The sequence below is a fragment of the Phascolarctos cinereus genome, unplaced genomic scaffold (genome assembly GCF_003287225.1).
Source record: "Phascolarctos cinereus isolate Bilbo 61053 unplaced genomic scaffold, phaCin_HiC Scaffold_726;HRSCAF=1367, whole genome shotgun sequence".
NCBI classification, from domain to species: domain Eukaryota; kingdom Metazoa; phylum Chordata; class Mammalia; order Diprotodontia; family Phascolarctidae; genus Phascolarctos; species Phascolarctos cinereus.
This window is the reverse complement of record NW_027556098.1, coordinates 312,012,359-312,035,920: the sequence shown is the minus strand read 5'-3', so window position 1 is coordinate 312,035,920 and position 23,562 is coordinate 312,012,359. Positions and strand designations below refer to the sequence as shown.

The 23,562-nt window shown below is 43.1% G+C and overlaps 2 protein-coding genes across 2 annotated transcripts in view; both read left to right on the top strand.

The window, feature by feature from the left end:
• DSCAML1 (DS cell adhesion molecule like 1) overlaps nucleotides 1-23,562 on the top strand; it is a 519,489-nt gene that overhangs the window by 23,533 nt on the left and 472,394 nt on the right. Inside the window, 2 exon segments of the mRNA XM_020989670.2 lie at nucleotides 3,014-3,331; nucleotides 10,085-10,231. Of these exon segments, the coding sequence (XP_020845329.2) occupies nucleotides 3,014-3,331; nucleotides 10,085-10,231 (465 nt within the window).
• FXYD2 (FXYD domain containing ion transport regulator 2) overlaps nucleotides 1-23,562 on the top strand; it is a 184,370-nt gene that overhangs the window by 76,455 nt on the left and 84,353 nt on the right. The gene's annotated exons all lie outside the window — the stretch shown is intronic.

Below are 23,562 nucleotides of genomic sequence, written 5' to 3'. Positions count from 1 at the left end.
AGTTGAAGGAAGTGAGGCGTATGTTGTAGTTTTACACCCACAGACTATTCTGGTTGTTTTCCTTTGAATGTGTCATGAAGTCATAGAATTTAGAGCTGAAAGGGGCTTTAGAGATTGTCTAGTCCAACTGCCATCTTTTTTTTCCACGACAAAATTGAGGCCTAGAGAGGCTTACATGGCTTACCCCAAGGTCTCAGAGCTAACGAGAGGCAGATAAGAGACTGGGACCCTGACCTGGTATAGTAAAGCTATGTTTGGGACTAGAGGACAATCCAAGGAGGGATAGGGACCACTGCTTGGGATGGATGAAATGATGATAAAAAAAAAATAACTGAGGGAAGCCTGAAACACTTAACACTTCTTTTGTTCTCACTTTTACTTCTTAAGAGACTGATTGTTGTTATTTTTTGTTTGTTTGTTTGTTTTCTGTTTTGCCTGAGAAGAATGGACTAAAAATGATTAGCAAGTAGTCAAAACCCAAGATACCTGAGGAGATGGGCAGACAGCACTTATATGTCCTCAATTAGTTCAAATCATTAGGCCTAGCAGAATTACCTCTAAGGACACCAAAAGTAATGACAGAGGTGAACACTGAGCCATTGCCTGAAAGATTTTGGAGAACAGGAGAACACCGAAGGAGCAAAGAAGAGCAAATTTTGTTCCAACTTGCAAAAATAAAGGAAAGGAGGTAGTATCAGGAAACTCAAGGCCCTTGAGCTTGATTTAAACTTCTGGCAAAGGTTCAGAACATGTTTTAAGATGATGAACACCAAGAAAGGGAAGCAGTGGCCATTAAAAGGTATCATGACTTCATCAAGAACAGATAGTGTCAGACTAATCCAGTTTCCACTTTCTGAAAGGATAAGAAATGTCTTGTATGGAATTAAGAGTGAATCTCAGAGTCAGAAAAGACCTGGGTTTAAGTCCTGTGTCTGATGTGCAGTGGCTTTGAGACTCTGGGTGAATCATATAAATTTCCGTTTGTTCTTTGGGCAACTTTCTAAGACAGGGTTTCTTAACCTAGGAGAAGGGAGGTATCTATGAATTAAATATATATATATATATATATATATATACATATATATATATATATATATGTATATATATATATGTATATATATATATATATGCAGAGTATACAGAGAGAGAGAGAGAGAGAGAGAGAGAGAGAGAGAGGAGAGAGAGAGAGAGAGATATTTGCATTTCAATGTGATTGGTTTCCTTTATAATTCCCTGTATTTTATTTCATCCATTTAAAAAATTTTCAGAAGGGTTCCATAGGCTTCACTATATTGCCACAAGGGATTCATGATATACACAAAGGTTGAGAACCTCTACTCTAAGTATAGAAGTTGCAGAGAACATGCTCATCTTCACTAGCAGAGGGAGTTCCCCACAAGACCAGGAGAATGTTGGAGACATAGATTTAGATTTCAGCTAAGCATTTGAAGAAATCTCTTATTTGCAGACAAGATCAAAAGATATGGGCTAGAAGTTAGTACAGATGGGTAGATTCAGAATTGTTTGTGAGATTAGATCGAAGGAATAGTCAGTAATGGGCTGATGCTCAGTCATAGAGAAAGCTGTACTGGAAATATCCCAACAGTCTATCCTTAGCCCTGTGCTAACTAACACTTTTATTGATGTCTCAGACAAATGCATAGATGATGTATTTATCAAATTTGTAGATGAGGTGAAATTTGGAGGGATAGTTAATATATCAAATATGTATCTGAACTGTGAAGTTTGGATTCAGTCTAAGGGCCATACATGAGGATTTAGAGGGCCACATGTGACCTCGAGGCTGCAGGTTTTCCATCCCTGGCATAGATAGACCCAAAAAGATCTTGACAGGCTAAAAACAATGGGCTAAGTCCCATTAATAAAACTTAATAAGAAGAAATGAGAAGTTCTACATTTGTGTACCAAAAAAAAATCAACTTTACAAATACAGTGTGGGAATTCATGGCTAGACAAGAATCTCTGTGGCACAGTCAACAGTATTACATGGCAGCCAATAAAAGCTAATACTAATAGACTGTTCTTAGAGAAGAATAGTATTTAAAGAATGAGTTTTATTGTGCACATTCTGCTGTGTCCATGTCCAGGACTCAACTAGAGTACAGCACCTAGTTCTGGGTACTATAGTACTATATATGTGGGAAGATGATGACAGGCTAGAGTGTGTCCAGGAGTGGGTGACTAGGTAGTTAGTATGGTGAACAAACTAAAGAATGTGCCCTGTGAAGGTAGGTGGCAGGAAATGAAGGAGGCAACTCCTCAGATGGGCTTTGAAGGAAGCAATTATGTTGCCCAGGGAAAAGAAAACTCAAGGAGGAACAGTATGATGCTCTTCAAATATTTGAAGGGTTGGTGTGTGGAAGGAGGACTAGATTTGTTTGGTTTGGTGCTACAGGGCCAAACTAGTGTTGGGTAGAAGCTGGTAGAGGTATAACCAATCCTAACTATGAGAGCTGTCCAAAAGCAGAATGAACTGAAGTGAATGGGCATTCCATTGCTGGAGGTATTCAAGTACAGTCAGAAGAACTATTTTGGGGGGATACTTTAGAAAGAATTCAGGCACTAGAAGGCCTAGAATGCCTAGATGCACCTACTGGAGTAGGAATTGGATTTGGAGTGATAGGCCTAGGTCTACCTAGTTTACTAACTACTTAAGACTCTCCAGATGATGGGTGAATCTGGGCCTCAGTCTCCTGATCTATAAAATGAATGAGTGACCTCAAGATGACCCACAAGTTCCCTTACATATTTAAATCTATGCTCCTATTATCCCTTCCAGAGATTAGATTCTATGATTCTAATTCTCCTGACCCTGTACCATCTTAAGACATAGCACCAAAGAAACCAGTTCTACTGCAGGTGTGATATAACTAGTGCAGAGGACAATCAGACCATTTTTCCTTTTGAAGGATTTTCTCATGGCTTTCGTGGGCCCTTGAGGGATGAGAAAGGTTAGAACATTAAGAGCATCTCTTTTCTGCCCTCACTACAGCCCGCCCTGAAGATGTTGGCACCAGCCTCTACTTTGTGAATGACTCCTTGCAGCAGGTGACCTTCTCCAGTTCTGTGGGGGTCGTGGTGCCCTGCCCGGCCACGGGCTCCCCCAGCGCCGTCCTCCGATGGTATCTTGCCACAGGCGATGACATCTATGATGTGCCACACATCCGACATGTCCATGCCAATGGGACGCTGCAGCTCTACCCCTTTTCGCCCTCTGCCTTCAATAGCTTTATCCACGACAATGATTACTTCTGTACCGCAGAAAATGCTGCGGGGAAAATCCGGAGTCCCAACATCCGGGTTAAAGCAGGTAAGGGAAGAACAAAGTTAGGGGTGGGGAAGGTGGGGAAAGGAGACAGGTGAATGTAAGGACATCACGATGGAATCTAGAGGTGCAAGGAACTTGGGTGTTCATCTAATCCAACCACTTCTTTGTGTAAATGAAAAAGTTGGAGCCCAAGGCAGTCAAATGAGTGGTCTAAGATCACACATCTAGCAGGTACCAGAATCAGAATTTGCACCCAAGCCTAGAATCTAAATCTAGTACTCTTTCCATCGTACCATCAATGAGCACATTCCTGCTTCCTCTCTGCTAGACTAGACTAAATTCTGAAAATTAGGATGAAGAACAATACTAGATTTCTTTTTTAAAATAATTTTTATTTAAAAATAAAGTTAATTTTTATTGATCTTTTTACATTACCCAAATTTTCCTCTATATCCTTTCTCTGCCTCTCCCAAAGAGCCATCCCATATTACAAAGAATATTTGTTAAAAGAAAAAGCAGAGAAGACAAAATCATAAGCAAAACCAATCAATATATAGGGGGGGGAATCAGAAAAAAAAACATGCAACATTCCACTTGCGTAGACTACTACCTCTGCAAAGGAGTGGGAGGAAGTAGCCTCTCATGTCCAGTTTCTGGAGCCATCTTAATTCGCTGTGATTTTGTAGCATTTTCTTTTGGCAGTAGTAGACTTGTGAAGTCATGTGTGTTAAGTATTTAGAAATATTCCAAGAAAAATCACAAATGTAGGGGTTCTTGACATTTGATTAGGGGTGACTTTTAAATATTCTCTGGGAAGAGTGATAAGACACAAGACAGAACTTCCAGATTGGGCAGTTTGTTTAGACATTGGGGCAGATGCCTGAAGTGGAATGGGGAATCTTTGTATCTGGAGGTTTCTTTAAGACAGAAGAGATTCTTATTTCTCTGGACTGGACTAGCGAATCCTACTGTGAAGATTTTGTCACTTAGTTGATGTTCAAGAGTCTGTTCCCACACACTAGAGTCTGCTACACCACTTTTTTTGAGGGGCACAGGGTGGCCAAGGGAACACCTGTTGGAGTTTGGCCAGATAGCAATGATGTTTTTTGGGTAACTAGGGAATGGCATGCCCCATGCTCTCTGTCAGAAGGCAGAATCCTACTGCAGTGGTTAGTAGCAAGAGAGAATTGGATCAAGGCTGTATCTACAATAGGATGAGAATTTGGGTCAAGGGAATACAGCCAAAGACCTGCAAACCCCTGTTACTAATGATAGACTTGAAATGCTTCTTGTAGAGGAAGAAGGCTTGTAGCATTAATAATAATAAAGCCTCCCTAGGTAATTTGCCACAACCCACAAAGATAGGCATCTCTTTTCCTAAGTCCTTCTCTACATATAGCCCCTGTCCAGTAGAACAAGGTCCATGTGAGAGAGATAGTAGATTTTTTCTGGTTAAAGTGATATATTTTTGGTCCCTAGGCAAAGAGGGCTTGGGAGTCCATTTACCCACCCCATTGGTTTGAGGCCAGGCCAGCTGTTTGTGGCACTTATTCTGGATGGTGGGAAGGGAGTCTAGGAATACTCTTTGCAATAGATATTTTGTGCTCTTTGTTTGAAATTGATCCCTGGCCTGGGAAGCCAGACCTTAGGGTTGGGTACTAGGTCTGGCCCTTCATAGTTTGTGTGATGATGTATATCCCTCTGTGAATCTCTCCTCTCTCCTCATCTCTCTGGTAGGAGAGCCCTCCATTCTGTCTAGTACTGGGAAAGAGAATGACAATGACAATGTCTCAGAGAACAGTCACAGATCTATGCGTCAAAACATACTGTGGTACCCTAGAATGGAGGCTCCTTCATCCCTCTCCCTCTGTCCTCCTTCATAGCAAAGAAGGGAAGGTTTGTGAAAGGAGGAGGAGGGAGCAAGGCTGAAAAATATTCAAAGCCAATTATGTGACTCTTGATGAGGACAGAAGGGCTGCAGGTGCACAGTGAGGGGACCCTAAATGTTGCCTTGGCAACCATGGAAGAGGATGGGGGAGGGGAATCGGCCCAGGTGCCTCCCAATGGGCAAAGGAGGGAGACAGACGACTTAAAAACCTTTAGCTCAACCTAAGAGAGTAAAAATTAGAGTGTTGTTCCAAGGAATGGGTCTGGGAAGGATGGACTATTTGTATAAAATTGAGGGCTGGGGACAGGAATGCCACCTGCCTAGGCCACCAGGAGGAGCTCTGCCATCTAGGGAAAGGGCCAGAGGGAGGGCTCAGGCGTGTGACAGTTCTATGGTATCATAATAATTGATATTTGCACATAAAGTTTGCAAAATGCAATGGGGTTAGGTAGCACAAATATCAATAGCACCATTTTAGAGATGAGGAAACTGAGGTTTGGGGAGATGAAGGACTTTCCTTCTGCATTTCAGAGTCAGGATTTGAACTCAAGCCTTCCTGACTTCGGGTCCAACCCTTTTTTTCATCACATCACAAAATGGATCAGCTCTACCAGATTAGGGTCATCCCCCAGAACTGTAATGGCTTGAGGAGTTGAAGTGGGGAGTGGGCGATAGAGGAGTGGCCTTAGTGAGAAGAGTGTAGGGTGGTGAGGGAAGCAGAAGGAGATTTTCTTGGTGGTTGGATGATAGGATATGGCTCTGAAGGATTGGCCCCAGAGGGTGAAGGACTGAGGCAGAGCTTAGGAGCAAGGGACTTTTCTAAGGGAGGATTTTGGAAGACATCTCCTCAATATAATGGAAACCTGGAAAAGTATAGAGAATTAAGTGTCCTCTAGCTTTCTTGTTATTAGCACTTAGAGATGCCTGTTGTGTTTGGTGCTGAATGCAATTAAATTAAAGAATGCACTCCTACCCTTGAGGAACAGGTAGTCTAGGACACAAGGCAGATGGAGAGAAAGCTATTTTCTTCCTCAAATGCAAAATCACAATACCTTGAATTTCTGCGGAGCTCTAAGTTTTACAAAGGGCTTTACTTACAAACAGCCCTAGGAAGTAGAGAGTACAAGTATTATTACATTTTACATGAATACATTTTTAAAGATAGAGATAGGGACTGAACCTATCATTTTCTTGATATAAGGATCTCCTGAATAAGGAAACTCCATCTACCGATGCAAATTGGCACCTTCTTTTCAATTTATAGTCTTAGAAAGTTGTCCAGAATGCTGAGAGAGTAGGTGACTTGGCCAGAGTCACATAGCCTAGAAGTGTCAGAGATGGGACTTGAACCCATGTCTTCCTGGCTTTGAGATCATCTCTGTAATCCCCTACACCATGCTGCCTCTCAAGTAGTTTTACATTTTACAAATGAAGAAACTGAGGCACAGAGGCGGCCCCAGATTGTCAGCATTAGAAGGGTTCTCAGAGGTTATCTTGTGCATCCTCCAGTGAAATAACTTGTCCAAGAACTTGTCCACGGTCACCAGAGTCCCATGACTCCAAGCTCATCCCCAGTTTCAGGAGATCTCACCGCCTTTTTGCTCTTCCCACAATTCATCTTGGAGAAAATCACCAGGTTTACAGGTGTTGCTGATCTTTAGTATGTTGAGGTGGGAGGGTCCTTTCATTGATTGAATCCCTAATTGATTCCTTATTTTATTTTCCACAGAAACTTCCAGACTTTCTCTTTTCTCCTCAAGGTTCCCATGCCTCTTCTTCCTCCTTCTCTCTCAACTGAGGACTTTTCTTTAAAAAATACTGGGGAAAAATGCTATTCAACATGAGCTTCTTACCTCCCATTCTCTTCATCTCAAATCCCCTTGGCATCATTCCCTCCCTCTCTTGCTGCCCTCCCAGTCTCTGACAAAGAGATGGCCCTTCTCCTTGCTAAGGCCAACTTCCTTACAGGTGTGTGTGATCCCATCCCCTTTCATCCTTCTAGCAGCTGGCATCCTCCATCATCCTCCCTCACTCTTGAACCTCTGACTACCCTATCAAGTTCCTTTCCTACTGCCTTCAAGAACTTGACCGTCTCCCCCATCCTTAAAAAAAAAACCTCATTAGATCCTATCATCCTCTCAAACTATCATTCTCTATCTCTTCCTCCTTTTCTCAGCCACACTTGAAAAAGCTGTCTATACTGGATGCCTCCACTTCCTCTTCTCTCACCACTGCTCAACCATTTTTCAGTGTGAATTCAACTGAAATTGCCCCTTCCAAAGTTACCAATGATCTCCTATTTGCTAGAGTTGATGGCGGTTTCTCAGTGTTCATCCTTGACCTCTCTGCTGCATTTAGCACTGCTGGCCCCCTTCTCCTTTCAAATGCTCTCATCTCTCTTGATTTTCGTGACATTATTCTTTCCTAGTTTGCCTTCCACCAGCTTGATCACTCCTTAGTTTCCTTTACTGGTTCATTATCCACATCATGCCTCCTAACTGTGAGCGTTTCCCAAGAGATTCTGTCCTGGGACATTTCTATTCTCTCTCTCTCTCTCTCTGTGTCTTTTTGTCTCTGTCTCTCTCTCTCTGTCTCTCTGTGTGTGTGTGTGTGTCTTTTTGTCTCTGTCTCTCTCTGTCTGTCTGTCTGTCTGTCTCTCTCTCTCTCTCTGTCTCTCTCTCTCTCTCTCCTCTTCCCTCTCCCCACCTTCCCTCTCCCCCTTCACCTCATCAAATTGAATGGGTTTTCAAACTGTCATCTCTAAGTTCAGTTGTTTCGTGATTTTCAGTCATGTCTGACTCTTTGTGACCACATTGTGGGTTTTCATGGCAAAGATCCTGGAACGGTTTGTCATTTCCTTCTCCAGCTCATTTTTACAGAGGAGAAAACTGGGGCAAACAGGGGGAAGTGACTTTCCCAGGTCATACAGGTAGTAAATGTCTGAGGCCAGATTTGAACTCAGGAAGAGGAATCTTCCTGACTCCAGGCCCAGCTTGCTATCCACTGGGCCACCTAGCTGCTCATCATCTTTAAGTATGTGACTCCAAAATTTACATAATGAGGCCAGCCTCCCTCCTGGGTCTCTCCTCAGTCTTGCATTGCCATTTGCTTGTTAGATACTTCCAAATGGATGTCCTGGAACCATCTTAATCCCAGCATGCCTAAAACTGAACTTGTTATCTTTCCCCCTAAACCAGGGGTGGGGAACCTGCAGCCTCAAGGCCACAGGTGGCCTTCTAGGTCCTTGGGTGCAGCCTTTTTGACTGAGTCCAAGTTTTACAGAATAAATCCTTTTAGTAAGGGGATTTGTTCTGTGAAGTTTGGCTTTAGTCAAAGGGTCTTACTTGAGGACCTAGAAGGCCACATGTGGCCTCCAGGCCAAAGGTTGTCCACCCCTGTCCTAAACCTTCCCCTCTTCCAACCATCTCAATTTCTATTAAAGCACCACCCCCACCAATCCATAATCTCAGCATTATCCTTGACTCCTTACTCTCTCTCAACCCACATATCTAGTTAGGTGCCAAATATTGCCCTTTCTCCTCACAGTATCTCTCACATCTTACCTCTTCTCCCTCCTCACAGGACTACAAACTTAGTTAAGGTCCTCACTTCAAACCTCTTAACTAATTAATTAAGGCAATAGCCTCTTAATTTGTCTTTCTGACTCAAGTCTCTCCCCATTCTAATCCACCCCATACTTTGCTGCCAAAGTAATTTTCCTTAAATGCACTGTTGACCATGTGACTCCTCTACTTGGCCAACTCGGGTGGCTTCCTATTGCTTCTAGGATTCAATACAAACTCCTCTGTTTAGCTTCAAAATGCCTGTGTATCCTGGCCCCAACTTAACTTTCCAGACCCAATGGACAACACTCCCAGTTCCACATTCTGTAGTCTAGCCATGGACTTCTTTCTGGTCCTCACATAGAATGCTTAGTCTCCCATCTCCCTGCTCATCACTACCATGTGGAAAGCATTTCTTCCTAATCTTTACCTCACGGAGTCCTCTCTTGCTTGAAGATGTAGTTTAGGCACCATCTTTTGCCTTAATGGACAGTTAGGTGCCATAGTGGATAGAGCACTGGGTCTGGAGTCAGAAAGACCTGAGTTCAAATGTGACCTCAGCTGTGTAACGCTGGGCAAGTCATTTTACCTCTGTCAGCTCAGTTTCTTCATCTGTAAACTGGAAAAAATAATGGCGTTTCCCTCCAAGGGTTATTGTGAGGACCATATGAGATATTTGTAAAGCACTCAGAGCAATGTCTGGTGCAGAGTAGGCGCTATATAAATGCTAGCTCTTATTTCCTGATTCCTCCAACTAGTGACCTCCCTAAACTACCTGGGACTTACCTACTTTGTGCATATTTGTGCTTATTCACTTTATATTTTTATTTGTACTTGTTGTCTTTCTCATTAGAATGAAAGTTCCTTGTGAGTAAGGATTATTTCATTCCTTTACTTGTATTCCAAAACCTAGCGAGGTCTGGCACATAATTGGCACTTAATGAATATGTTTTGGTTGAGTAATTGGTTCTTACAGGGGTTACATCAGAAAGACAGTGTTCCCAGTAGAAAACAGGCCAGTGGGGTGGGGGATGGGGGCAATAGAGAGGTTGATTAAGGGAACTGAGGGTGGATGGAGTGGCAAACCTGTGTTGCAGTAAGGGCATATCAGGAAGAAGGTTGGAGGATGGAATGCATGCAAGGAGTAGGGATGAGTGGAGGCAGTTGACTTTGGATAAATCAGTCTCTCTGGGCCTCATTTTTTTTTTCCAAGCAAGCCTATTGGACTAGATGGCATTTAAGACTGTATTTGTAGAGCCTGTGGTTTATGCATTCTTTGGGTTCTTGCCATGTTGCAGTCTACTCTTTAACTCCATACTTTCTCCCCAATCTGCACTGCTGCAGTTTTCAGGGAACCCTACACCGTCCGGGTGGAGGATCAAAGGTCAATGCGTGGAAACGTGGCTGTCTTCAAGTGCCTCATTCCCTCTTCAGTGCAGGAATATGTTAGCGTTGTGTCCTGGGAGAAAGACACAGTCTCCATCATCCCAGGTAAGAGTGGAACAGAGGGCCATGGAGGAATGGGGTCGGGGGTGGTGATGATGGAAGGTAAGTGATTGGTTATTCATGGGTGATGGAGCTCATTGGTGCCTGGAAAGAGGTCTTGTTTGTTCAGTCTTTGTGAGTGATTTGATGATGGTTTGATAATATTTTGGTGAAGTTTATCCTGAAGTGGTCTTTGCCCTTGTTTGGTGAGCTCTCTATACATGGTAAATGGCTTGGCAAGAATTCTTGCCAAGCAAGCAAAGATGAATGACTGGTCCCTCCATTGGAGTCTAGGGACAAAGCCAGCAAGATGGAGGGTAGACCTTGCTACCCTATGGAGCCAGGGTGCTGTCCTTCTCTACTATTGGAATCATTTATGATTATGACCTTTGGGGTAGAGTCTTGGGTATGTGATCGTTTTCTGAGTGTGGGAGAAAATACTTACAGTGGGGAAGTTTGTGGCATGAGGCGGCGGTGATCAGAGGCCTAGGGCCATGCATTGGATGTTGAGTATTAGATTGTGTCCTAAAGGTGTGAGCATACATAGATAATGCTTTCTGTCTTTCATGATTGGCCAGAGACCTCCTTATAACTTCAGTGCTTTTATTGTCAAGATACTCATGTTCATGGATAACATGTATATGTCAGCCTTCCCATGATACAGTGGCATGGATCCAGGTCAGCACATGGATGAAGTAGTTTGACCTGAAGCAGAAGATGTGTATGTACTAGGGTTTTTAGGAAGCCAACAAGGGGAGACAGGTACCAATATCCATGTGGTGGGTGACCTGGATTTCTGCATTGGCAATCTTACGATGCTTTCAGATTAACACAGGAAAAAAAAACCCTGAACACTTCTGCCATGGGCTCCATTTTCTTTCTCTGTACCAGGTTTGTTCCTCTTCCTTGGCATGTTTCTAGGGGCCTAGCTGGATGTTTTCTTACTTTACTCTGGAGACTAAGGTCGAAATGACCCTACTTGGGGTTCTAGGGAACTGTTTCAAATCCCAGGCCTGATTTCCTGGGATATTGCAGGAAGGAAGGTGTGGCTCTATTGGTGTTCTATTTTATCATTCGTTTATTTTTGTATTTGATTTTTCCCCAGTTACATGTAAAAACAATTTTTAACATTCACTTTTAAAAACTTTGAGTTCCAAATTCTCTACCTTCCTTTCTCTCCACCCTTCTCATTGAGAGGGCAAGCAATTCCATATAGGTTATACATGTGTAGTCATGCAAAACATATCCATAATAATCATGTTGTGAAAGAAAACATAGACAAAAAAACCCTCAAGAAAAATAAAGAAAGTTTATAAAAGTTATATTTCAATATGAATTCAGACACCGTCAGTTCTTTCTCTGGGGATGGATAGCATTTTTCACCCTAAGTCCTTCAGAGTTGTCTTGGATCATTGTATTGCTGATAATAGCTAAGTCATTCACAGCTGATCATCTTACAGTATGGCTGTGACTTTGTACACAGTACATTTCACTTTGCATCAGCCTATGTAAGTCTTTCCAGGTTTTTCTGAGAGCGCCCTGCTCATCATTTCTTATATTACAATAGTATTCCATCACAATCATGTGCTGCAATTTGTTCAGCCATTCCCCAATTGATAAATATCCTATCAATTTCCAATTCTTTGCCACCAGAAAATATTTTTGTACATATAGGTCCTTTTCCGTTTTTTTTTTTAATCTCTTTTGGGTTACAGACCTAGTAGTGTTATTGCTAGGTCAAAGGGTATGCATGATTTTATAGCCCTTTGGGCATAGTTCCAAATAAGCAGTTCCATTTTATAGACTGGTAGAATGAGGTACAGAGGGATGAAGTGACTTTTTCAAAATCACACAGATAGTAAACAGAAGAGATACATTTTGAACCCAGGTCTTCTGACCCTCAACCAATGTTCTTCCATGATATCGGATTTCTTCATGCCTTTTCCCAATTAACCTGTCCACGCTTTGAACTCCTTCATAGGAAGGTGTGTAAAATAGTTCTAGCAAATGTTCACCAGCCCTCTGGCAATAAATTAATCGAGCAGATATTTGAATGGCCCATAGAGCAGCAGCTTGGTAAAGTGGCTAGAGAGCTGGCCTCAAAGCCAAGAGGACCTGGGTTCAAGTCCTTCCTGGACACTAACTGACTATGTGACCCTGGACAAATCACTTATCCTCTCAGTGCTCTAGGCCACTCTCTTAAGACTATAAATTGCAGAGAAGGCTCTGATATGCATAGAAGAGGAAGTTTTCTCATCTAGGAGTTTCTTATACTAATGAAATCCAGTCCCTGTCCCTTGAATGGCTCCTAGATGTTGGTAGAGTCACCAGATCAGTTTTTGGATGCATCGAGGGTTGCATGTATTTGAGTTTTGAAGGCTGTGAGATGGGCTTATCTGCCAAAAGATTTCTAAAGGCACTGAATGCCAGGAAAAAGATTTTGAACTTTGTTCAGTAGGCAAGAAGGAACCAGTAAAGCAAACGGATGACATGACTAGCTAATGTTACTGTTCAGTCATTTCAGTCGTGTCTGACTCTTCATGACCCCATTTGGGGTTTTCTTGGCAGAGATACTGGAATGGTTTGCCATTTCCTTCTCCAGCTTATTTTACAGATGAGAAAACTGAGGCACACAGGGTTCAGTGACTTGCCTAGGATCATACAGCTATTGGAATGTTTTGCCATTTCCTCTTCCAGATCATTTTGCAGATGAGGAAATTGAGGCAAACAGGATGAAGTGAGTTGCCCAGGGTCACACCCGCTGGTAAGTGTCTGTGGCCAAATTTGAACTCAGGAAAGGGAGTCTTCCTGACTCCAGGTCCAACACTGTATCCACCATGCCACCTAACTGCCCTATGACTAGATATGTGTTTGAGTAAAATTAATTTGACAGCTGTTTGAAGGGTGGATTAAAAGGATGATAGCTGAAGTGGGAAGACCTATTGGTAGGTTATTCCACTACTCCTGGCCAAAGATAATGAAGGTATTTTCTGGATTATCATCAGTAGGAATAGGGAATAGAGAGAAGGTACAAGGTGGAGGGGGTGGGATAGATGCAAACAATTGTTGCAGAAGTTGTTACCAAATCAGGATTGGTCATGAAAGGAAAAAGAAAGGGAAGGGTCAAGGGGAACTGTGTGGCTTCTGGTGGAGAATGAATAGCTCAAGCAAAAGCACAGAGGCTAGAAGGGCATAACGTATGGGCAAGAAGGAGAGAAACTTGACCCAAGTAAAGACCATGTGTTAGGAGGGATTGAGAGCAAAGACTGGATATGTAGAAGAGATCTAGGTGAGGAAGGGCCTTGAATGCCAGGATAAGGAATTTGAACTCTGCTAGGCAATGGGAAGCCAAAGCAGATGTTCCCTCCCTGGCTCCCCCATCCAGTTGTGCTGATTCTACCTCTGAAACACTTCTTGTATCTGTCCTCTCCTTTTCATTCCCACAGTCATCACCCTGGTTCAGGCCCTCATTACCTCTAGCCTGGACTCCAGTAATAGCCTCTTAACTGTTTAGTGTTTTCCGTACCTCCATTCCACCCTACACATTCCTGCCAGATTAATTTTCCTCCAGCACAGATCTGTTCAAATCATGTTCCCTTGTTTTCCCCAAACCCCCTATTAAAAACAACAACAACAAATACAAATAAAAAAAGCAAAAAAACACCAAACCAGCTTCTGTGCTTCCCATGGTTTACAGGATAGAAATGCCTCAGCTTGTGATTCAAGGGCCTCCACAGTCGGATTCCATCCTGCTTTTCCAATTAGTCTCTGTTTACCTAAATTCCACTTCACCGAAATTTTGTTTTTCCCTACCTCCATCCTTTTGTTCATGCTCCATGCCATCCCCTACACCTGGTTGCTCTCCCTCCTGCACACACCCATCTTTGCCTGTTGAAATACTTCCTAATCTTTAATTAAGGCCCATCCCAGGTGGCACCTCCTCCATTAAGCCTCCTCTCATCCTCCAGCAGAAAGGAATCTCATGCTTTCTGCAAGCTCACGCCAGCAAGGAAGGAAGGATTGAGTTATTCAGGGCCTCCTACGTGCCAGGCACTGTGCTAAGCACTTTAAAGGTAGGTGCTTTTATTATTCCCATTTCAAAGTTGAGGAAATTGAGGCCAACAGAGGTTAGGTGACTTTCCCAAGGTTGCACAATTAATAAGTATCTGAGGCCACATATGAACTCAGGTCTTCCTGTCTCCATACACAGTGCCACCTAGCTGCCTCTGTAGATTTCACCTATTTCAATTTTTATCACAGGTATGTGTGTACTTGCCTTCTCTTCCCTTCTAGAGTCTAATCTCTTTGAGGGCACCTAGCACTGTTTGGTGTATATGGTTATTATCACTACTACTACTATTATTAAATGTTTAATAAATGCTTATTGGATTTTTGAGTCAGTCAGGATAATACATTAGCGCACATTGGTGTGCAGGAAAGAATGCATGGGAATGAGTCTGAGGGCATGGACCTGTCTTTTAGACTTGTCTTCCCAAAGATGTAGCTCTGGCTCCTCTGGCAGAGATTGCCAATGACTTGAAGGACCGTTGTTAGATCCTACAGGCCATAATTATCACTGATCTGTGTAGCCTGTGGTTTCTTCAAAATCTGCTTAAATTTCTTTCCAGCCTTGGGCCTATATACTTAATCCCAGTCTGCACAGCTGTTTTAAATCTCTGTGTCAAAAAGAATACTTGGAGTTTTTAAGGATGGGGCTCCTCTACCTCTCCTGGGCCATGTCCCCTTACCCTCAGCCCAAAGTGCCTCCAGGAGTCTGACCCTTCTCTGTCTTTTCAGTTTGATGGCTCCTCACCCTAAGATCATGAAAGCTAACAAGTCCTGGAGGGCCATGATTGAAATGGTCCCGTAAGCTACAAAAGGAGTAGAGATTCCTTCCCCTCCCAAGAGGATGAGAGGCCAGCATTCAGCACAAGTGCCGTACTATTTAATATTTAGGAAGCGCACTGTTTATGGATTTATTTTCTAATAGGATTTTATACAGACCGCACAATGCGCATGTGCAGGGTGTGAGGGTAGAAATGAAATGCAGCCGTCCTCTTGCACTGTTGGGGAAACCAGATCCTCGTGATGAGGGTTGCCCTCGACCAGCAATGGCTGATGCCACAGAGGGGGCTGGCAGAGTCTACCTTCTTTCTGTTTCCTATCATTCCCTGGCTTTCTGAGAGGAACAGCTGTCCTCATTCTTTAGATTGGATTCAAACATTCCAGCAAAGCATGATGGCAGATAGCAAAGGGAGGGAAGCGGCGTCTTCCCCGAGACACCGCTTCCTGCTCCCTGTGCCCTGGGGGCTTAGGAAGGGACCTTTCTCTTTGGGAAAACAGGCCCCAGAGTTGGTGGCACAGGCAGGAGTGACCGTGGACCAGTGTCTAGCGTGTCAACCCCACGCCCCTGGGGGATTTGGGAGGAATTCGAGGATTTGGCCCCAAGTTAGCTCCGGAGGTTGGGTATTTGCTTACAGGTCAGGGAGTGCTGACTAGGGGCAGGAGGGGAGCTGGGGAGCTTGATACTGAAGCAGCAGCAGCCACCTGGCTCCCTGGCTATTCCTTCCCCAGCAGAGAGGAGAGCCCCAAGCCAGGAGTCATTTCTCTGAGCAGTATACCCCTCCAGCTTCGGGTGTCTTGTTTCTCTTCTCCGATCCGGTCAAAGACAGGTATTATTTTAAGGTGTGATTTTAAAAGCGCAGAGCCTCTCACCTTCAGGCTGACAGCTGTTACCCTTTACTCCTGAGGGGAAGGAGGTAAGGGGGGGAGGGGCTCAGTCTCCTGGTGGACTGACTGGCTTTAGGCAGGGGAGATGGGGAAAAGAGAGAGAAAGAATGAAATAGAATTAAGGTCTCCAGTGAAGCTGAGATGTGGCTTAATTTCCCATCTGTATGATCACCATTACAATGTGTATTATTGGTTATAAAGATGAATCCAGTCGTGTTCCTAACAGCTTTTAATTTCCACCAGAACTGATTGTATCGATGCGAGCCTCCTGGTGGGAAAACTCTTTGCTGGTTGAATGGCCATCCTTGCCCCAGTGGGGGCTTTTGTATAGTGTTCATTTGTTGGTCAGATGTGCTTGATTTTTCCTCCGGAGATAAACCGGAATAATACCCCTTATCTGTGTTTATGGGGCTCCTAGAGGCTAGGTGATTATTACCTTGACTGAGTTTGGAACACAGCCGGGGAATGGAAAGGAAAAACCAAGATGGTGGCCATGGCGAGACCTTACCTGGAAGGTCTGATGCCTTTGCTGGGTGATAAGGCAGAGGAAAGGGTGAGAATGAGGGCAGGGGGAAGAAAAAACAGAATTGTGGCTCTCAGAAAAGAAAACGTTGCTCTAGATATGACCTCAGTGAGGCAAGGTATAGTAGCATCTCCTTATCTTTGAGTTCTTCTATGTGTCTCTTAATGCAGCCCTGAAGTCATATTAGGGCATCTAGGTGGCACAGTGGATAGAGTGCTTAATCTGGAGTCAGGAAGACCTGAGTTCAAATCTGGCCCTAGACACTTACTAGCTATGTGACCCTGGGCAAGTCATTTTACCCTGTTTGCCTCAGTTTCTTCATCTGTAAAATGAGCTGAAGAAGAAAATGGCAAACCACTCCAGTATCTTTGCCAAGAAAACCCCAAATGGGGTCACAAAGGGTGAGACACAACTGCAACAATTCAATGACAACAACAAAGGCCACATTAATTTCCCCAGTTACTGTATCAATCACTATTGATTCACTGTTGAGCTTTAACTTCACTGAGACACTCAGATCTTCTTCAGATGAATTGCTCTCTAGCATGTCTCTCCCATCTTGTGCTTTAACGTCCCTTCCAGCTTCAAATTCAAATGATCTTTGAGGATCTAGGTTAAGCCAGGCACTTTGGGACCTATACAGGGAGATTGTGATCAGGTACTTGCCTTAAGGATATTAAAATTTATGGACCATTGAGCTGCTAAACTTGAACCAGCGTCATCCATTGTCAGAAGCTAAATGCTCCTGTGATGTTGACATCAGTAAATGTGTGTGTTAATGTCTTCCCATTTCTTTAATGCCAAAGGAAACTGGACTTCTCTTAACTGATTTTTCAGTTTGGCAATAAGAACTAAGATAACTGTCTCAAGATAAAACCCACCTTTACTGGTGATTTAAAATGTGTCCCTACCCAACCTTGGAAGCTGCAGTGATGTTGTTTATTGGGATTTGTTGGGACTATATTAGGCTTCATGGGGAAAAGGGGAGAAATGGACAAGGGGATACTCTTGAATAGGAAGAGTTGGTAGAATTCTTTAATCAGTCTTGTCATTCTGGATCCTCAGTACTGATATGCTGGACTTCTCCATGGCCAAATAATGAAGCAGTTTAGCGCGTGAAAGATAGGTGACAGTCTTGCAGGGCCACAGTTTTCCTGTCCAAAGGAGACTTCTCTTTTTTGAAAGTTTTGCAATTGAAGTTATTTCTTAAAACATCAAACCAACAAAATGTAAGTTTATGTGGGTTTAGAAGGGGCAAATGTCTTAAAAGTGAACAAATCTAGTTATCAATGAATGAACCAAATAGTGGCCTTGTTGGTCTTTTTTTTTTTTTTTTTTTTTTTTTTGCAAAAAGCTGCTCATACTTGGAGCCTTGGAAAAGATGGTTACTTCAGTATCAAGTTGATTTTTCTCTGTAGTGAGCTAGAAAGTCATTACCCCAAGCTAGGGCAACCTTCTGTGAAAGTGGTCTATGTTTACCCCTGGAGAAAGAAGAGGTTAAAGTGGGAGAAACCATCCTGCTTCTGCCCTGCGGTGTAACCATTCCTCTGCAGAGATCGCTGAAAGATACAACCAATGCAAGTTCAATGTTTGATTATATCAGGGATCTAGGGCTGCCTACAGACATTACCGCGAATGGAAACTCTTCATTATATTTTATCAAGGTGTTTGCTGTTTCCCTTTCTGGAAAAGTGAAGCAACCTTTGGCAAAAGTAGTCATTCAGTATCTTAAGCATTTTAATAAAAAGTTTTTTAAAAAAGAAACTTACAATTTAGCTGATAAAATGGGGTGGTGAGTAGCATTCATCATCTGAAAAACAGTGATAATATAGTGTCACAGTGTCCATTTGGCCTTAGATACATTATATATTTCCCTACCTTCCCAACGTATTCACTTTTCTTTTTTTTTTCCCTTTTGAGATACTCAGGGATAAGTGACATGCCCAGGGTCACAAGCTAGTAAGTGTCTGAATCCACATTTGAACTCAAGTCCTGACTCTAAGGATCACACTTTTCAAATTATAGTTTGTTCACGTTAAAGATTAATTGGTATTACCACAGCATTAACCAACAGAGGGGCAGCTAGGTGGTGTAGTGGATAGAGTGTCAGGTCTGTGGTTAAGAAGACCTGAGTTCAAATCTGGCCTCACCTACTTACCAGCTACATGACCCTAGACAAGTCACTTCACCTTGTTTGCCTCAGTTTCCTCATTTCTAAAATGAGTTGGAGAAGGAAATGGCAAACCACTCCGGTATCTTTGCCGAGAAAACCCCAAATGGGGTCAAAAAGACACAGACATGACTGAAAACAACTGAATAACAACAGAACCAGCTGATGATGGGAGGAGGGTGTCAGGAAACGTGCAGGGTGGTAGGAAAAAGTTAGTTTAAAATGAATATTTAGTCACAGATAAAACTGAAGTGTTAGAGCTGGAAGAGCCCTTTTAGATCATCTTGTTCCAACCCCCTTATTTTACAGAAAAGGAAACTGAAGTCCTTAGAAGTGATATCTCTCTCCTCCAAACCCCAATAGCATTTTGTTGATACTACTCTTAATACAATTATCTTGAATGATGTTATCCCTCTTCTCTGCCATCCTTGAAAGCCCAGCACAAGGGCCATCTCCTACATGAAGCTTTTTCTACTCTCTATAGCCTGGAGAGATTCTTCCCATTTAGGAACTCCAACAGGTCTATTTTTTACTCTAATGTTTTGTCTACACACCATCTACTGAAAACTGTAAGCATCTTGGGGGCAAGAAGTGTGTTTTATTTATCTATGTACCTCCCTCAGAGTCTGTCTATATTAGGTTCTCAGGAAATAATTTTATTAATAAATGAAATTAAGTGACCTACACAAGCTTCCATAGCATGTTAGTGACAGAGAGGGACAAGAACCTGGGCCTCCTGATATATAAGCCGAAGCTCAAACCAGGCTGAAGTGACTGGATGTAAAATTAAGTGGATGGGCTAGGCTGTTGTAATGGAAAGAACACTAGACTGAGGAACTAAAGGCCTGGGTTCTAGTCCTGGCTATGCCATTGACTAGATATATGGTCTTGGTAAAATTGTTTTTCTCAGTTTCCTCAATACTGAAAGGAGGAGGTTAGATTAGCTGACCTCTAAGACCCCTTATATTCTATGACAAATTGCTTGAGGCCTGGAGGGGACTTTTGATGATTGGGACTGAATTGGTAGAAGGGGTTTTCTCACCTGGAGTTCCCATAAGCATGGAATTACATATTTGGTTAAAAAGAAAAAAATAAAAAATTAGAAACTTAACATTTACTATCAATACAACCAATTCTACTTGCTCAGTAACTATTTATATCAGGATTAAGTTCAAGGCATAAAGTCTCCTAACTTTATAATTTCTCCCTTTAAGTTTCCCATCTGGATTCCTTGCTTATTCATGCTTCATCATTCTCTTTCATTTTTTCTTGTAATCGGTGTGCGCTCCATTCTTCTGGCTCTGCTTTTTCTTCTTCTGTTTGTATTGTTTCATAAAGGTATCAAAATATGCTCTGGCCACTCCTAAATGGGAGTCCTGGGGAGAGGGACAAAACCAGAGGGAGGCAGAAAGCAGATACTGAGCATGTACTGTACTGAGCACAGAGAATTAGGGGCACAGAGCATAGAATTGCCTCCTTCTCAGTGCGAATGTGCTCCATGCCCACTCCCTGGCCTTTTCAAAAACATTTCTTCAAGGCTGGGTCTCACCCATTCTGGAAGTGCAGGGTCTGCTCATGGGTCCAATCCCACCACTGATCAGCATAGGAGCTTTCACCTGTTCTGTTTCAGACCTTACCTGGTTCGCTCCTCCTGGGGCGGCCTGATGGTCCTCACTTCAGGGGACTCACTGTATCGATGGCAGACTTAGTTTTGACACCTGATCAGCTTAGAGCTCCCAAGTCAACCTCAGCCTCCCCAGTAGCTGAGATTGCAGGTGTGCATTACCATGCACACCTGTCTCTCCTCCATTACATCGTATTTATTTTTTAATGTATTTTTATGTACTTATTTGTGTACATGCTGTTTCTCTCCAGTAGAATGTAAGCACCATGAGGGCAAGTGCTATAATTGCCATTTCTGTTGCTTGGTATGTATCAGTGCTTCTTGAATGGACGTGAATTTGCCAGAGAAGGAAAGGAATTGTAAAGCCTCAGTGGACAGTTATTGATGAGATATTGCATCCTAAGATGGTGCATGTAGCACTGAAAGGAGATCTAGGTTAGGAATCGGGAAACCTGGGTGGGAAGCCCAGCTCTGCCACTGAAGGTCTCAGTTCCCACATCTGTAAAATGTGAGGTTGGTGACAGCCTGATAGGATGGAAAGAATCTTGCATTTGGAGCCAGGGGACCTGGGTTTAAATCCTCGAGCTACTATTAGTCACCTGTGTGACCTCTGTGGCCTCAGTTTCCTTCTTTTATAAAATGAGAGGATTGGAGCAAATGATTGTTAAAATCCCTTCCAGTGCTAATCTAATCTGTGAATCCATGTGTGTCTGAATTGCTCAGCACCCCCTACCAGTGGTAGCTTCCCTGGGGGCTGCATCCTTGAAGTATGTCACTGGCTGAAACAATTGTGAAGAGGAGAGCATTTGGTTTGGCTCCATTCTACATGACAGGAAAGGGGTGGGCCCTGATTATCCGCTCCGAGAATGCAGAGAATCCTCTAATGCAGTTAAATATTCTAACTGCTCCTCATCCCCAAACAAAATGGGTTAGTGAGAAATGGCAATGAAGACATAACAAAATAAAGAAGAATACCGATGTCTCTTTCTCTACTTCCTCTCCGTATGGTCTTCCTCCTCCCTTTCTCCCTATTGCTTTCTCCCCTTCTATCTTCTTTCTCTTCCTTACTCTCTCTTCCCCTTCTTTCCTTTTTCCTTTCCTCCATCTCTCTTACTTTCCCCCATCTCCTTTTCTGCCACTCTTCCCTCAGTCTTTCTTCTACCATCCCTTTTCCTTGTCTTATCTCTCCCTGGATTCTTCTTTCTCTCAAGTTTTTTTCCCCTCTGCTCTCCCCCTATCTGTTTCTTCTCTGCCTTTTCTGTCTAAACCTCTTTTTCTCTTTCTGTTTCCTTCTGGTTCTTCTCTTTCTTCTATTCTCCTCTTTCTACCTCTCCCTTTTTTCTTCTTTCTTCTTCTCCTCTTTTTCCCCTCTCCTTGTCCTTTCCATCTCGGCCCTTCTCCTGCTTTCCCTCTCCCCTTCTATTCTTCCTCATCTCTACCTATCAGTCTTCTTTTCCCTTTCAGTCTTCCTATTCCCCCATATTTCTCTTTTCTCTCTTTCTCTCCTTCTCCCTTCTTTTTCTGTGTCTTCTTTCTTTCTTCCCTCAATCTCTTTTCTCTTTTCTCTCCTTCTATCACTACCTCTCTCCTCTTCCACTGCTCCACATCTCCAAACAAAATAGGTTAATGAAAGAAGGCAATGAAGATAAAAGAAAGGAATACAGATTTCTCTTCCTCTTCTTCCTCTCCACTCTTTTTCTCCATATCTCCTTCCTCTGCTTTCACTGCTTCTCTCTCTTTCTTTCTCTGTCTCTCTCTCTCTTTCTCCCTCCCTCCTTCTCTTTCTCCCTCTGATTTTAGACAGCATGAATGGAGCTTATGAGCTGAGGAGATGGAATGTTCAGCATCAGCTCATTAGAATCCCTTCCAATAACTAAGCAGGCAGCAGCCCTTTGCTGGAGGCCCCCATTCTGTCGGTCCCGGAGTCTTGAGCTGCTCACTCTCAGCCATGCGGAAATGCCTCATTTTCACCAGGTGCCTCTCCCTGCGTGTTCACGTGTTGTGTTTTGCTTCACCATTTAGCTCATGGCAAACACTGAATTTCCAGAGCACCCACTGGGTGATTTTCAGCAGAGATTTGAAATGATTGCTAGCGAACACTTTGTGCTGGGATCTGGTCACTGCCGCAGTGGACACAGAGGAAACAACATTGTTTGCTTAAGTTGGTAACAGTGTAAGTTACCCTGAAATCAAAGATAAATTCTTTATAGAAGGTTATTCTACACATAAATCATCATTAGACTACCTCATTTTTGTTTAATGTCTACCTCACTGTGCTGTAGTCTAAAAATGTGTGTTTAGGGAAGTCAAGGGTTGCAGGGAAATTATAGGGTTTTCAAAACTTCATTTGCTTTGCTGGTGCTCACGTCGAAATCAATCTTGCCTTCAGTTCTCAATCGCATTGCAAACATACAGAAGCACTTGCCGGATCCTGGCATTTAATGGAGGGTAGCATTTATTCAGGAGAAACCTATGGTGCCAACAGAATGGTAGTTCCAGAGAGATTGTACTTCCTGCCAAGCTAGGGATTTTGAACTCTGTTCTTTATCAATGAGTCTCCCCTGGCCAGAGACAGAGCCAAGTGGAGACACTAGTGAGGTTCACACACTGGCCCTTGTGAGACAGACATTATGGTCCAGTAGAGTGAGCACTTGGCCTACAGTCAGGAAGGTCCAGGTAATGAGATCACAGATTTACAACGGGAAGGGATTGTAGAAGTCTTCTAGTCCATCTTCCCTACCCCCACCCCACCCCCAGCAGTATTCCCCCTTATGTGTGAACCTTACTTTAAAGTCTCTCTGGAGCCTGAATATTCACAGTTCCACCTCTGCACCAGACCATAGGGAAGGACTGAGCAAATTAACCTGCCCTGCTCCTATGGATATGACCAATGTTTGTAGCCAAATGAGAAACAGCCTAGGAATCTTCCCTACAGCTGCCCTCTCTGCAGACATAGTTTCCCCTATGTGTATAAGGCACACACATGCAGTTTTTCAGATGAGGAAATTGATAGCCAGAAAGATTAAGGCCACACAAGGAGTAAATACCAGAGGCAGGATTCAAACCCAGGTCCCGTGATTTCAGATCCAATGCTCTTGACACTATGCCACCAAAATATGGGTTTGAATTCAGCTTTTGGCACTTCCTAGCTCTGCGGCCACAGGCAAACCCCTTAAAGGCTCTCTGAGTCTCAGTTTCTTCATTTAAAAAATAGGGATAATTATAGCTCCTTGAGGGATGAAGCATGAATTGTGGCGCTCAATTGAGTCAATACATACATAGTATTTTGG